The following is a 13,459-nucleotide window of genomic DNA, read 5'->3' as shown; positions in this document are numbered from 1 at the left end:
ATAACACGGGCGACAGTAGGGAACACGGATGAGGGAAGCCGACCGGCAAAACAGAATGCGCCCGGCGCTCACTCGACTCCAATGTTGCCAATGTCCGGATAATTATCCGATTTTCGGATAATTTCGTAGACCATCGGATAATTCAAGGGTCTATCGACTTGATTTTATATTTTTTATTTGATTTTTTGAAGCCCTGCACTAGCCCAAGATACTTGTTCCGAGAATTAGTGTTATCCCATTCAGGTTCGGTGGTTGGTAAACATAAATCAAGACAATAAAAAACATTGCACTGTTAAATATATTTTCTAGACATTGTAAATTATAACATGGTGGCAGCTTGGAAAATCAATATAATAAATAACCCGAAAACTATTTTCAGAAAAATGTACTAGTATATTACATAAAAATTACAAATTATATTTAGAAAAATTTTGAAGCAGAGTGACTATTTTATTTTTAGCCTATGTACACGCAATACACAATCCAACCTCAAATTCAAATAAAAAGAATCGATATTACAAACCAAAGGAAATAATGCTAGCCACCCACTAAAAAAGGTCTAGACACACACTTTATTTTAGCGATGTCTCAAAGAAACCTTACTAAAATCCAAATTACCATTGTATTTAAAACAAGCTCTAACTTATTATAATGCATTCACAGCCCAGAAAATGTATGCAAATAAAACAACACGTGATGATCTTTTCGAAGGTAAATTCATTTGTAGAAAGGTCGTAAAAATAGTAGGTAGTCATCCATCGTCTCAGTAGGACCGCTTTTTCTTGGTTGTGAATATATTATAATTATTTGTAATAACACATTTGCTATTATCGATAATTCTTACACAACTCCCAATTTGTTAGTTTCGTAACATTACAAAAGAAAAAATTATCTACATATAATCCATTACTTCGAATTTTCAATATATCTCTTTTTACAAAATATGTGCAACCAACACAACAATCTTATTTGTACAAACATTCAAATTTTACCAATAGATGGCGCATTTTCTGCGTAAATACTTAATGCCCATGCCTAATTATCGACTTACGATATTGAAGTCGGAAAAACTGAATAGATCTCAATCATCAGGAAGGAAAACAACAACCTAGGATGTATTACTAAGTAATTTTACTAAAAAGTATTATTTTTATAATTTGGAACTAAAAAAAATATACACTACAATAAACAATATGCCAGAAACAACAACAATATACCATGGTTCAGAAAAGAAATACAAGAGAAATGTAAAGAGAAACGAGAAACCTACACGAAGTACAAAACAAAAGAATACGAAATGAAACAAAGCAGTTGGTAAGAACAAAAAATGAACACTGGGAACACTTTACAAAAAGGATGTGACTTCTATGGTACACAAAAACAAATATAGAGATTCATAAGAAACCAACGGAAAGAAATGGAAGAATTGAAGGAATACAATAACATACCAGCAAAAGAATGGGAAAGATACCTGAGAGAACTCTTTTAAAGAGGAAAGAAAAATATTAATCAACACAATAACGTACCCGAATTAAGACACGAAATAGAAATCAGTTTTCAGAAAATAGAGATAGCCATGAATTCACTCAAAAATATAAAGTCACCAGGACCGGACAGAACCAACGAGCTCCTAAAACACGAAGGAGAAAATGTAACCCTAGAGATGACAAAAGTTATACAAAAACTCATATTGCACTGCAAGATACCAGACGCATAATGATACCAATGTCCAAGAAAGGAGATAAAGAAGACACCAACAATTATAGAGGTATAAATCTACTGAACACCGCACTTAAGCTTACCACAAAAGTCCTAACCAACAAAATCAATAAAATAACAACTTTATCAAATGAACAACAAGGATTCATATCCGGAAGATCCTGCGTAGACGCCGTATTTGTACCAAGACAAATCACAGAAAAGGCCATCGAGTACAATAAACCAGCATATCTATGTTTTATAGACCTGACAAAGGCTTTCGATCGCATCCAAGTCGAAGCCGTCTTACACCTACTGTATAAAAGAAACATACCAATCAATATTACACAAACCATCGAAAACATTTAATTCCATAATCCAAACTCCAAAAATTAACACACATCTTCAATACAACAGCCAAGAAATACAATATGATAATATCAGCAGAAAAAAACAAATGTATGACAACATCTAAATACCCACTACGATGTAAAATCGAAATTGATGGGAAAATAATAAAGCAGGAAGCAAGGTTTAGATATCTGGGAATAGATATAACTAGTTACGGAGATGTTGAAGAAAAAGTACGACAACAAAGCTTAAAAGCAAGTAAAGCGACGAGATCTCTTAATGACACAATCTGGAAGAACAAATACCTAAGACAAGACAGAAAAACAAGACTCTATAAAGCAGCAATTAGACCTATATTAACATACACGGCGAAAACAAGACCTGATATATCTAAAACGGGACGACTACTAGAAACAGCAGAGATGAAAATACTTAAATAAAAGAGGAATATCAGGAAAAGTCTGTTGGATAGGGAGAGAAGTGAAAACATAAGAATAGCATGCAATATAGAAGACATAAATGGATGGGTGACAAAATGGAAACAGGAGTGGAACGAACACATTAGTAGAATGGCAGAGGATATGATAGTACGAATAGCATGAGATAAGTCACCAAATGGACAAAGAAGTATTGGCAGACCAAGAACAAGATGGTGCGATAAATTAAACAATTTAGGAGGCTAATATTGAAGAAGAAACAGGCTTTAAAGCCTACATACAAGAAGGAAGAAGAAGACGGTATGCCAATGGAAGTTTAATTTGTGGAGCGCAAATCAACAGTTAGGAAATTTTACTACTGTTTACAGATTTGCGATATTTATTTTATTATTAAAATACCTTGAATAAGCAATATTTATTTTTATCACCAAAACGCCAAAAACAGACAGTTGTTATAAGAAGCTTGGTGTTTTCATTGATGATTTGAAAAAATGCGAGGTGATAAAACAAGTAAAAAAATATACAAAAAAAAAACGGGAAGCATAGCTTTCTTATCGTCTAAGCATGGAGTAATGGTTTTTAATTTAATTTATTTTATTAAGACACACGCATGAGACTAGTTTATTACTCCACGTAGTGTGTGGTCGTGCGATGTATCGTTACAGTCGTTTTTGAGATTCTGCAGACGAAGAAGTGTTGATAGAAGAGCATGAAGACGATCTACAAAGAAAATTAAATCAGTTCAACTAAGGCTAAGGAATTTTTATTCTTAAGGAATAAGATACAGTGAAGTGATCGAGATTGAGACTTCGGAAGTCCTGATGAAGACTCCCGAAACCTGAGAAATCCAGAAACTAAGTAACAAATACAAAAAAAAACACCAGTCGATTGGAAAACCATGGAGTTTGCAGTATGAGAAATATATAGGACAAACCTATCGACGAATCTCCTGCAGACTAGACGAACATATATTAAGTTTAAGGCACAAGGAAGTTTGATCAATCTTATTCACACATGAACAGACATAAAATAGACCTCATCTCTTGCAAGGAGATTACAGCTTCCCGAAACAGCACATGTGTACGATCTTCGAGGTATATACTGACTCTGAACAGGAGGAATATACTTTGTTGAACAAGGAAAATTAGTAAATGGGAATATAAGAAATAGCAGGAAGAATTCATATGAAATGGACACACAGTCAAAGGAAACTTGCTGTAAAAATGTTGATCCAGCATGCACAGTATGTCAGATGAATAGACACCAGTGGAGGAGACAAGGGGATACAAAAAGGAATGATATATACAAAATATTGAGGTACATAAGGTTTATATTTTATAATACGATTTCTGAGAAAGATTGTAAACGGCTCAAAAATTCCTTTACCAGATTAAAATCATTAACTTCACGGGAAACAAATATTTTAGAGCCCATAGTCAACTGGTACGTTTAGTTATGTCAATAAAATGCTAAATTAATATTTTTTAAAAATATTAAACATAAATAATTGTTTATTACATTTATTGAATTCTTTACATGCTTCTTAAAAAACTGCTAACATCTAGATTTTTCGATGTTTCAAGAAAAATCGCTAATATACAGATGATTTGTATTTATACATAAAGTTATATATAGAATAAGGTGTGTGCCTTCAACTCGTTAACGTTAAACTGAAAATGCTATTAACATATTCATCAGCGTGGATGGGAGCTTTATCAAAAAAGAAAAATAAAAACTTAAAGCATAATAATTATTCATCAAAATTTTGGGAGAGTAAGAAGTTAGCCGCCAAGTTTTCATTTTTCTCACAAGCGAAATAGGCCTGCACTACTAGGTGTTCGGGGAAGCCCAAGGCTTTCAGCCTTTCGATGGCGTCCTTGTCTTGTGGGGTGACTTGGATCATGCCTTGTGGTGGTCCTCCTGCAGCTGCTTGAGATCCTAATGCACCTCCCCCTAAAAAAATAATAAAATTATTGTATTTACCTGTCTAGTAAATTTAATAATTAATTTTGTGTTAAGTCAAATTTTAAATTCGATTGGAAAAGGTTGGAAGTTACTGTACAAACAATCACACTTGCTCAAAAAACCAAAAGTTGGTCAATACGATTACGCAGAATATATAGAAGATCGTCACAGATCCGCAAAAGAAATTAATGCTATTGTCAAATGAACTGGCTTACAAATATCGGACCGCACTATCAGAAGAAAGTTGTGTGAAAATGGATTGCGAGCACGAACTCCTAGAAAGAAGCCGTTCCTGAACAAACAGAAGCAAAAACGCATTGATTGGGCTTTGGCACACAGAGGGTGGATAGAAGAACATTGTAGTAAGGTAATTTGGAGTGATGAAACCAGAATCTCGATCTTTGGGAATGACGGAGTGAAGTTTGTTTGCCGCCGACCGGGGGAAGACCTTTTGCCCCAGTGTACTACAGTCACTACGAAGCATCCTGCGAGTGTCATGGTATGGGCTTGTATGACCACTAATGGAGTAATAGAGGGCAATATTATGGCAAAAAGATATAAGGAAGAGATACTGCAAGCCAAACTGCTGCCGACCATCTGAGATTTGTTTGAAGGGGATGTCCAAAAATGTATCTTCCAGCAGGATGGAGCGCCTTGTCATACGGCTAAGACTTCCATGGAACGGTTGAGAAACCATGACGTTACTGTCCTGCCTTGGCCTGGAAATAGTCCCGATCTAAATCCAATAGAAAATTTATGGTCAAGGCTGAAAGGTTAGTATCACGCCGAAACCAAGTAACAAAAGAGAACTGATAGAAGCCATTATACTAGTTTAGAGATATTACCCCAGAAGATTTGGCTAATCTCGTGAACTCCATGCCTTGCAGAATTGCGTCTGTCCTAAAAAACAAAGGTTATCCCACCAAATACTAATTTTCTTGATAATAACCATTGTATCATTTTTTAAAAATATATCTACTAATAGCTAACGGCTGTTGTTTTATTTATTTTTAAATTTTTAGACGGTTTTCCCTCTTAAAATAGATGTTAAATATTAAGCAGAAGCATAAAACGATGCAATAAAATTATAGATAAACTTATAAATAACATACGTCTTGTGAAAAAGAGGAATGCTGATAACAAAACAAAATTTTTTGTAAAGTTTCCAGAATTTTGGCCACTAGTGTATTTACTGTAGATGTTATTGGACAACATGTAGGTTTCCAAAAATTAAGAAAACACGTTTATAATAATGTATACTAATTTTTCAAAATGCGATAAATGAAATGAAAGAGAAGTATAAAAACGTCCATTGTAATAGTCATTTTCTAAATCTTATAACCAATATAAGTTTGGCTCACATGTTTTGGTTTATTTATAATACAAATGATGAAAATGTGCAAAGATCCAATACATAATCCGAATTAAGGGTAATAATTCCGAAGGAATTGAAAAGTATACTTCGCAAATGGAATCGTTGTAAAACATCGTAAGACAATGAAAACAACCACAAATGAATCACTCCAACGAAAACACTCGTTGCACTGTCTGAAAAATATGCACCCGGATTTAAAACTCAAAAACAACGAATCACAGCACTGATGTGTTCAAATGCAAGTGGTGACCATCGCCTCCCTTTATTATAAAGGTATTATTATAAAGTTTCTTTATCGCCGATAAAGAAACTGCCAGAAAAATTTTACATGACGAATTAAACATGAAGAAAGTCTGTGCGAAGTTGGTCCCAAAAAAATTGACTCCTGACCAAAAGCTCGTCCGTCAACAGATCTGCTCAGATTTTCTTGGATAAACCTGGATATTCAAATACGATGCTGAAACTAAGTGACAATCCATGCACTGGAAAACTCCTGCATCGCCAAGAATGAAAAAAGCAAGGATGTCGAAATCAAAATTTAAAGCCATGCTAATCGTTTTTTTCTACATTAACGGCGAATGGGTTTCAGAGGGTCAAACTGTAAACCAAACTTACTATTTGAAAGTTTTGGCAACGCTGCGAGAGCGAGTTTGTAAGAAACGGCCGGAGTTATGGAAAAACAAGCCGTGGATCTTGCACCAGGACAACGCACCTGCCCATAACGCGATGTCTGTGCAGAGTTATTTAGCCACTAGAGGCATTCCAGTGGTCGAACACCCGCCGTACTCGCCTGATTTAGCACCCTGTGACTTTTTCCTGTTTCCGAAGATCAAGTATGCCTTGAAAGGAATCCGGTTCGAGTCGATGAAAGAGGTGAAGCGAAAAATGACGGAGCTCCTAAAAGCTCTAACAAAAAAAGACTTCCAGCGTTGCTTTGACCAATGGAAATAACGAATGGAACGATGTGTGGTAAGAGAAGGGGAATATATTGAAGGAGAGCATTCGATTGTAGAATAATTTTTAAAATAAAACTCTTTTTCATAAGCAGTCTCGTTATTTAATAGCTAGACCTCGTAAGCAGCTGCGATATGGCATCTTTTTTTATTTTTAACCTTTATACAGTTAAATAATTGTCATTTCACTTTTGTTTACATGGTATCAAGAAAAATATAATCTACAACAAGAATCACGAAAAGAATCGACGTAGAGAAGGAAATCAACAGAAAGAAAAATACTAATTAGAAACATTAATGTGGAGTTGTTTCACACTTCTAAATAAGAGAAAACTCTGAAGACCCGGCAAAGAAAAAAAAAACGAGATTTCTATAAAATACTTAAAGACATATTTGTAAAAATTTAATTACAACGTAATAAACTTCATTTGCGGATGACTACAATATACAAACATTGAGTATTTTTAAAAACATAAACAAAACAATCTGATAAATTTAACTGCGCAAACAAATTTATTGTCAAACGTTTTATACAATGCATTTAGATTTTGGCACAGCTTCAAAAACAAGTTCATCGGCCATTTATTTAAAATAGGAGACGTTTTTTGACGTAAAACGGTGCAAATTAAAAATTAGGAATGAAGACTACAAATTTTACATTAGTGTAATCAAAATATAACATCGGAAAGAGTGTTTGTACTTGTCATACACTATTTATGTAAGTTATTGTTCCTGATAGATTCTATTGAGGTATTTCGACAATATATGCATCTGCACATTTATTTATTTAACAGTTTAGACAATTTAGCCATAGTTTTAACAAACAAAATAATTAACAATAACCTGAAATAAATAAATTAATAACCATGAAAAAATCTCAAAATGAGAAGAAAAGGCTGAGCAAAATTCTAACAGAGAAAAAATCAACAGAGAGTACTTCAGCTGTTGTACTATGATCATCCAGCAGAGTTGCCAGATTGGGGTATTTCCCCCCATTTTTTGAGTAATTTCAAAGGGTCTGGGGGAATTTTTATAAGCTAAAATGGATGGGGGATTATTTAGGGGGAAAATTGTGGCGGATTTTAGGGATCATCATTAATTAAATTTGCGAATGTAGATCGAACTGTCTAGAAAAGGCTATTTCCTACGACCTACATAAATAAATAATATACATATCTGGTTTTTTCAGTAGATACCTTTAAGGCATGCAGAAAATGTACATTTACAAAAATATAGGCCTTCAGTTTTGAAATATAGACCATTTTGTCCTACAAACCACCGTCGTGTGGTGACGTAAATTTTAGGAATATGTACGTTGGATGCAGAACATAGCCAAAACGGAAGGCTAAGAAATTGGGTAATTATTGAGTTAATAAAAGAATAAATGGGATTCAGAGCCTAGTCGTCCCAATTTTACACATAATCACTGGCGTCCGATTTTCTAATTGTGTTTTTTAAATTTAATTTTAATTTTTAAATATAAGTGACATCAGTTTTTATAAATCGTGAAGTAAAATTATTCTCAGTTTTTAATATGGAAAATTATTCTAATTTATTGTTTTAGTATAAATAGTACAAAAAATTATAGTACAGTCTGTCCCAGTCTACAGTCTTTTCAAATTTATAAAAAGTGTAATTATACGACAAAATTTTAAGTTTGGGGGATTTGAGCTTAAATTTGGGGGAATTTCAGTTTCTAAGTGGGGGATTGCCATCCAGTGACACTGATTTATTTGTGTCTGATTCCTAAGATGTCGAATTATTCACAGATTTTGAGTTTGGTAGTTATCAGGATTTGCCCGAGTTCAATTAATATGTGCTGGTGGAATTTCGTTATAAAAAAATCAGTTTTTTATGTAGCGAAAATTATTGAAGTAAACAACGATTTTAAAGTCACATTTTTGCGTCATTGTGCTAAAAGTAAAAAAAAAATTGTTTCCCGCTGTTGAGGACATATCGCATGTTAATAAAAGTGACGTTACATATGTGCTGCCTTCTTCTTCTCTTCTTATAGTGCTGTGCACCTATAGTACGTTGGCGAATTATCTTCCAGGAAGGCCAGACGTCTGTCTTTTGCGGCATGCAAAATATCGCCAGTGTTATTTATGCCTGTCCAGTTCTTTATGTTCCGTAGCCACGACATTTGTTTGCGACCTACTCCTCTCTTGCCTTCAATTTTTCCCTGGATGACTAGTTGAGGGATTGCGTATTTTTTGCCTCTCAGAATATGGCTGAGGTATTCAATTTTTCGTAACTTGATCAAATTGAGTTCATCTCTCTCAGTATTTGACCGATAAGTAACGAATGTTATTTATCGGGAATCCGTTTACCTTTATTCCACACTCAGAGCCTTCCAGTGCCTCTGCAAAAATGTTCTCCACATAGAGATTGAAGAGCATAGGAGACACCTGTCGCACCCCTCTTAAAATTTCAAATTCTTCTGTGTTGGTTGATTTGTTTAGTCTCACTCAAATAAATGAGAAAAAAAAACTAGAAATGAAAAGCTGTTTGATAACCGTTATAGGGCTGTACAAAACCATGATTATGACAGCAAAGTTGAGTAATCCCAACCAAGGCCCTTGGCAGTAGTGAAACCTGGATAGTGAAGAAAAACCAGGAAGATATGTTGAATATTTGGGAACAAAGTCTTTTGAAAAAAAATTTCGGGGAAAGAGAAATGAATGAAACCTTTTGAGAACAAAAATATGCAGAAATTACAGAATTGATTGGTAAACAGGAAATTGGAAAGATTTTTAGAACAGAACAAAAACTTAGATGGACAAAAAGCCCAATACAGAGAGGATAATGAAAGAGAATAAGAGGAAGACCATGGAAAAAGTGATTTGAAACTTGTAAGGACTGTAGGGAAAAATAGGATAAGGAACTGGATAACTGTGGCTATATATAGAATAAGTGGAGAAAACTAGCTGAAAAATTCAAACCATTTATAAACCAATAAAATATATGTAATTTTCATGATTCCATATATTTATAAATAGTTCTAAGACTGTTTTTTAAGGTTAAGAATTTTAAATAAAATATGAAGAATATAAATAAAATCCACTAGGAAACTAAGGATCATAGCATGTATAGTTCGTTACACTGATGATGGAATTTACATTCCGAAAATGTTCTGTAATGTAATTGTGATATAGCCAGTTTGGGTATTTTATTATATACCTTTTATAAAGGATTTGAAATAAAATTTTTTGAATATAAATAACTTTAGGGCTGCTACAAAGTTAAAAAAATATTTATTTCTTTAGATTCTATCATAAGTGGTGGTTTCTGAGTGGTTGAAATATTGAAAAATACCAAATATAATATATAATTTTCATAAATTTTTGTAAAATGGGAGATTTTTGTAAAATGGGAGATTTTAGTAAATAAATTATAGATTAACTCCGAGCCTTTACAAAGTTTACTATTAATTTTAAATGCACTATTAAAATAATTAGTATTGGTAAAAACTAAAGTTTTTCTTCAAATTGGATCTTAATAACTTCACTGTTGCAATGGTAACAGATATCTACCATACCCAACACTATTTTAATATTAAATCACATTTGATTCATGGAAATATATATTAGGGACCCATTTAGGTTCTTAGAATCGTATATGATTCATTGAAAAGAGTAGTTGTTTAGATAAGACTTTTTTTAGTTAAAAAAATGAGAATATTTATTCTTTTTATATAACATTAACCCACAAGAGAATCAGTCTCAAAAAGTGAGAGACAAAGGTGATAAGAATTTAAATGAAAGTGTTTTATATAAAGTATACTAAAACCTATTATACTAATACTAATTTTATACTAGAGAGACGAATAATAATTTTACGAAATGTCATAATTTTACCTGTAGTGAGTACCTATGTCAGTTTTTAGTTTACCCTATTTAGATATAATTTTATATACTTAATATATCAATTTTTAACCCATATTTGAAATTATTCAATCTTGTATTTCTTTCAGTCTTTCCATATGACAGTTTCTTAATTATATTTTTTGGTGAACTGCTTTTCTTAAATTAAATAATAAATAAATGGTACTCACCACTAGGTACAGTCGCACTTCCACTTGTTGGTGCTCCACTAGCAGGTTCATTGAGCATCCTCACAAACGATTCTTGATTCTGGGATATTAGCTGTAATAAAGCAGGATTGGTTTGTCCGATTTGTTGCAGCACAGCATTCAACAGCTGTGGATTTTGTTGGATGACTTGTCGCATTTGTTGAAATTGGGGTTGAGTCCTCAAAAATGCCAAAGGGTCATCTGATTCAGACTGTCTTTCATCTACACCTGAGAGATCAGCAGTTTCACTGACCTGAAAAAATACAGTAGTTCTGTACAGTCCTGAGTGCATTCTCCCTTGTGAAACTGAACTCTTTATATTAACATGTAATAGTCAACAAATAATAAGTATAAATATTGTACTTACTGCCTCCTGATCATCCATAAGAGGTATACCATTTATCAAATATTCTACTGCCCTATCTGGATTATTAAAGCTAGCCCTCAGTGCTTGTTCAACTTCATCTCTTGCATAACCCATGTCCATAATGTTCCTCACCATGGTCTCATATTCCTCACCCATAAGTAGGGTGGATTCAGCTACACTACTTATAGTAGAAGGTGCTTCCGAAGCAGCTTGTGTTGTAGGGGCAGCAGGTGGAGTTTCTTCTGATGCAACTGGGGTACTGGTGGGAGCTTGTTGTGTTGCTGGAGTAGCAGGGGTATTACTGTAAAAAAAATTATCTTAAGTTGGTTCATATAATAGATCTGGAGTAAAAGGTAAAAACTTAATACTTTCCCAAGTTGAACTAATGTTGCTAAACAACATAACAACACCTATAGGCCCCAAAGATCCTGACAGTGCCCATGCTACACTCAAATAGAGTATTTATTATAGAAGGCAATGCTTGGTACTTGGACTATTCCACATATTATGCCCCTGAGATACTGTGATAATTAATCTACTTCAATTACTATATTTATACATGTTTTTATCCATTCATCTTCATCTATGTGTTTTCAATGCTTATAAAATGATTGTTTTAAGAAATGTAGAAAAATCTGATGTTTGAAAATGATTGAGTGGTTTTTTATTTCCTCCTTTATATATGCACACATTCTTCCCACAAAAAAACAAACAATAAGACTATAAAAAGTAGTATAATCATGGTATTGATACGATTATTCGTCCAATATCTAATTTTGTTTGGTAAATTACTATATAAGATTTTACAAACAAACCTGGCTGGAGAAGGAGTAGAGTTTCCATCTCCACTATCTGTTTTCTCTGGTTGCTTTGGCTTTGTAACCATTACTACAATAAATTTCTTTTCATCGATGTTATACTCTGACAAAACTGTTTCATCTGTAAGTATTTTGCCTAAAAAACAAAAGATTTGTTAGACAGTGTTGTGAGAAACATATAACAATTATAATAACCTGCATAGATCAGTCTCTGGTTATCAGAAGGATAATCTTTTCCCTTTTCCGTTTCGATTTTTTGTTTAAGTTGTTTAACCTAAAACAAGCAAGCCGATAGTGAAAAAATAATAATTAAATTAATAAGTATGTATACAATACCGTTTTTGTCGGTTCTATATCTACAATAAATGTTTGTTGCTGAAGATTTTTTAGTGTCACCTTCATGTTGCTCCTTTGAAATTAATAAAACAGTCTTAAAATAAAGTAAATAACACTATATGTAGCTAAATTGTTGTCCACTGTTCGCTATTTTCGGTTAAATATTTCTGTAAGATGATATAGCAGAACTGATAAATTTGGCGGCCATATTATAGTGACAGGACAGATAGCTTTCAAATGTCCAATACATACCAGGCACATTCATTTATTACCACCGGTTTTTATTGTTTAAAAATCTATAATAAATTCAAAATAATTTCTAATAATTATAAAAATAGTTATCTTTGTATAAAAATAAGCTACTAATAAAATATGTATACTTTATTAAAATTTTTGAATAAATAGGGCTTTATAATAGGATCCAAACTATTTATGCTAAGGGTAGGAGCTACGTAAGAGATAAAATAGTATTTCCTGATATATTCATGTTTTAAACAACATTATCCGTTAAAATTTAAATATAATTCAACAAAAATACAAAAATAGTTTTGACGTCAATTTAGATTTTAAAATGTCCCATTTGCGAAAATTTGCCTAATTATATTTATTTTGATAACGTTTTTAGGTTAGGTTAAGTTTGATTGTGTTTGATTTTACCAGAGATAACATATCACTGGATTTTACGATTTTAGGGTAACTCTTCTTCCAATTTTAATTGAATTTCAGCTTACTCCTAAGAGTACCAAATTTTTTATTATTATAATATTTAAAATATGGCTCTTCAATTTTCAAAAAAAGCTGGTTTGGTTGGAATGCTAGTAGGTGCTGCAGTTATTTTGCATTTTGGAAATCATTTCATTAAACCTTTAGTTGTCCCACAAAAAAAATCTGAAGATCTAAACGCCCAAATGAGGAAACGAACTGAAGAGGGTATATAACTAAAGTAAAAGTAATTTTCAATCTAGTCAAGTTTAAAAAATGTTTAATTTTTGTACAAAATTTTATTAAATCAATTATTATTGGAGTATTTAATTTAATTTAAATTTGCCTAACTGCTTTTTACCCACTAAGAACAATTAATAATAAA

The 13,459-nt window shown here is 32.8% G+C and overlaps 1 protein-coding gene across 1 annotated transcript; it reads right to left on the bottom strand.

Moving 5' to 3' along the window:
* Nucleotides 1-280: 280 nt before the first annotated feature.
* Rad23 (UV excision repair protein Rad23) lies at nt 281-12,603 on the bottom strand. Its single transcript, XM_072525112.1, has 6 exons — nt 12,373-12,603; nt 12,232-12,310; nt 12,034-12,172; nt 11,219-11,519; nt 10,834-11,104; nt 281-4,439 (listed from the first exon to the last, which is right to left on the bottom strand). The coding sequence occupies exons 1-6, from the start codon at nt 12,436-12,438 to the stop codon at nt 4,237-4,239; spliced, it is 1,059 nt and encodes a 352-aa protein (XP_072381213.1). The 5' UTR covers nt 12,439-12,603; the 3' UTR covers nt 281-4,236.
* Nucleotides 12,604-13,459: the final 856 nt, after the last annotated feature.

This window comes from Diabrotica undecimpunctata, chromosome 3 (genome assembly GCF_040954645.1).
Source record: "Diabrotica undecimpunctata isolate CICGRU chromosome 3, icDiaUnde3, whole genome shotgun sequence".
Lineage (NCBI taxonomy): Eukaryota > Metazoa > Arthropoda > Insecta > Coleoptera > Chrysomelidae > Diabrotica > Diabrotica undecimpunctata.
The sequence above is the reverse complement of the archived record's forward strand: the minus strand, read 5'-3'. Positions and strand labels throughout refer to the sequence as shown.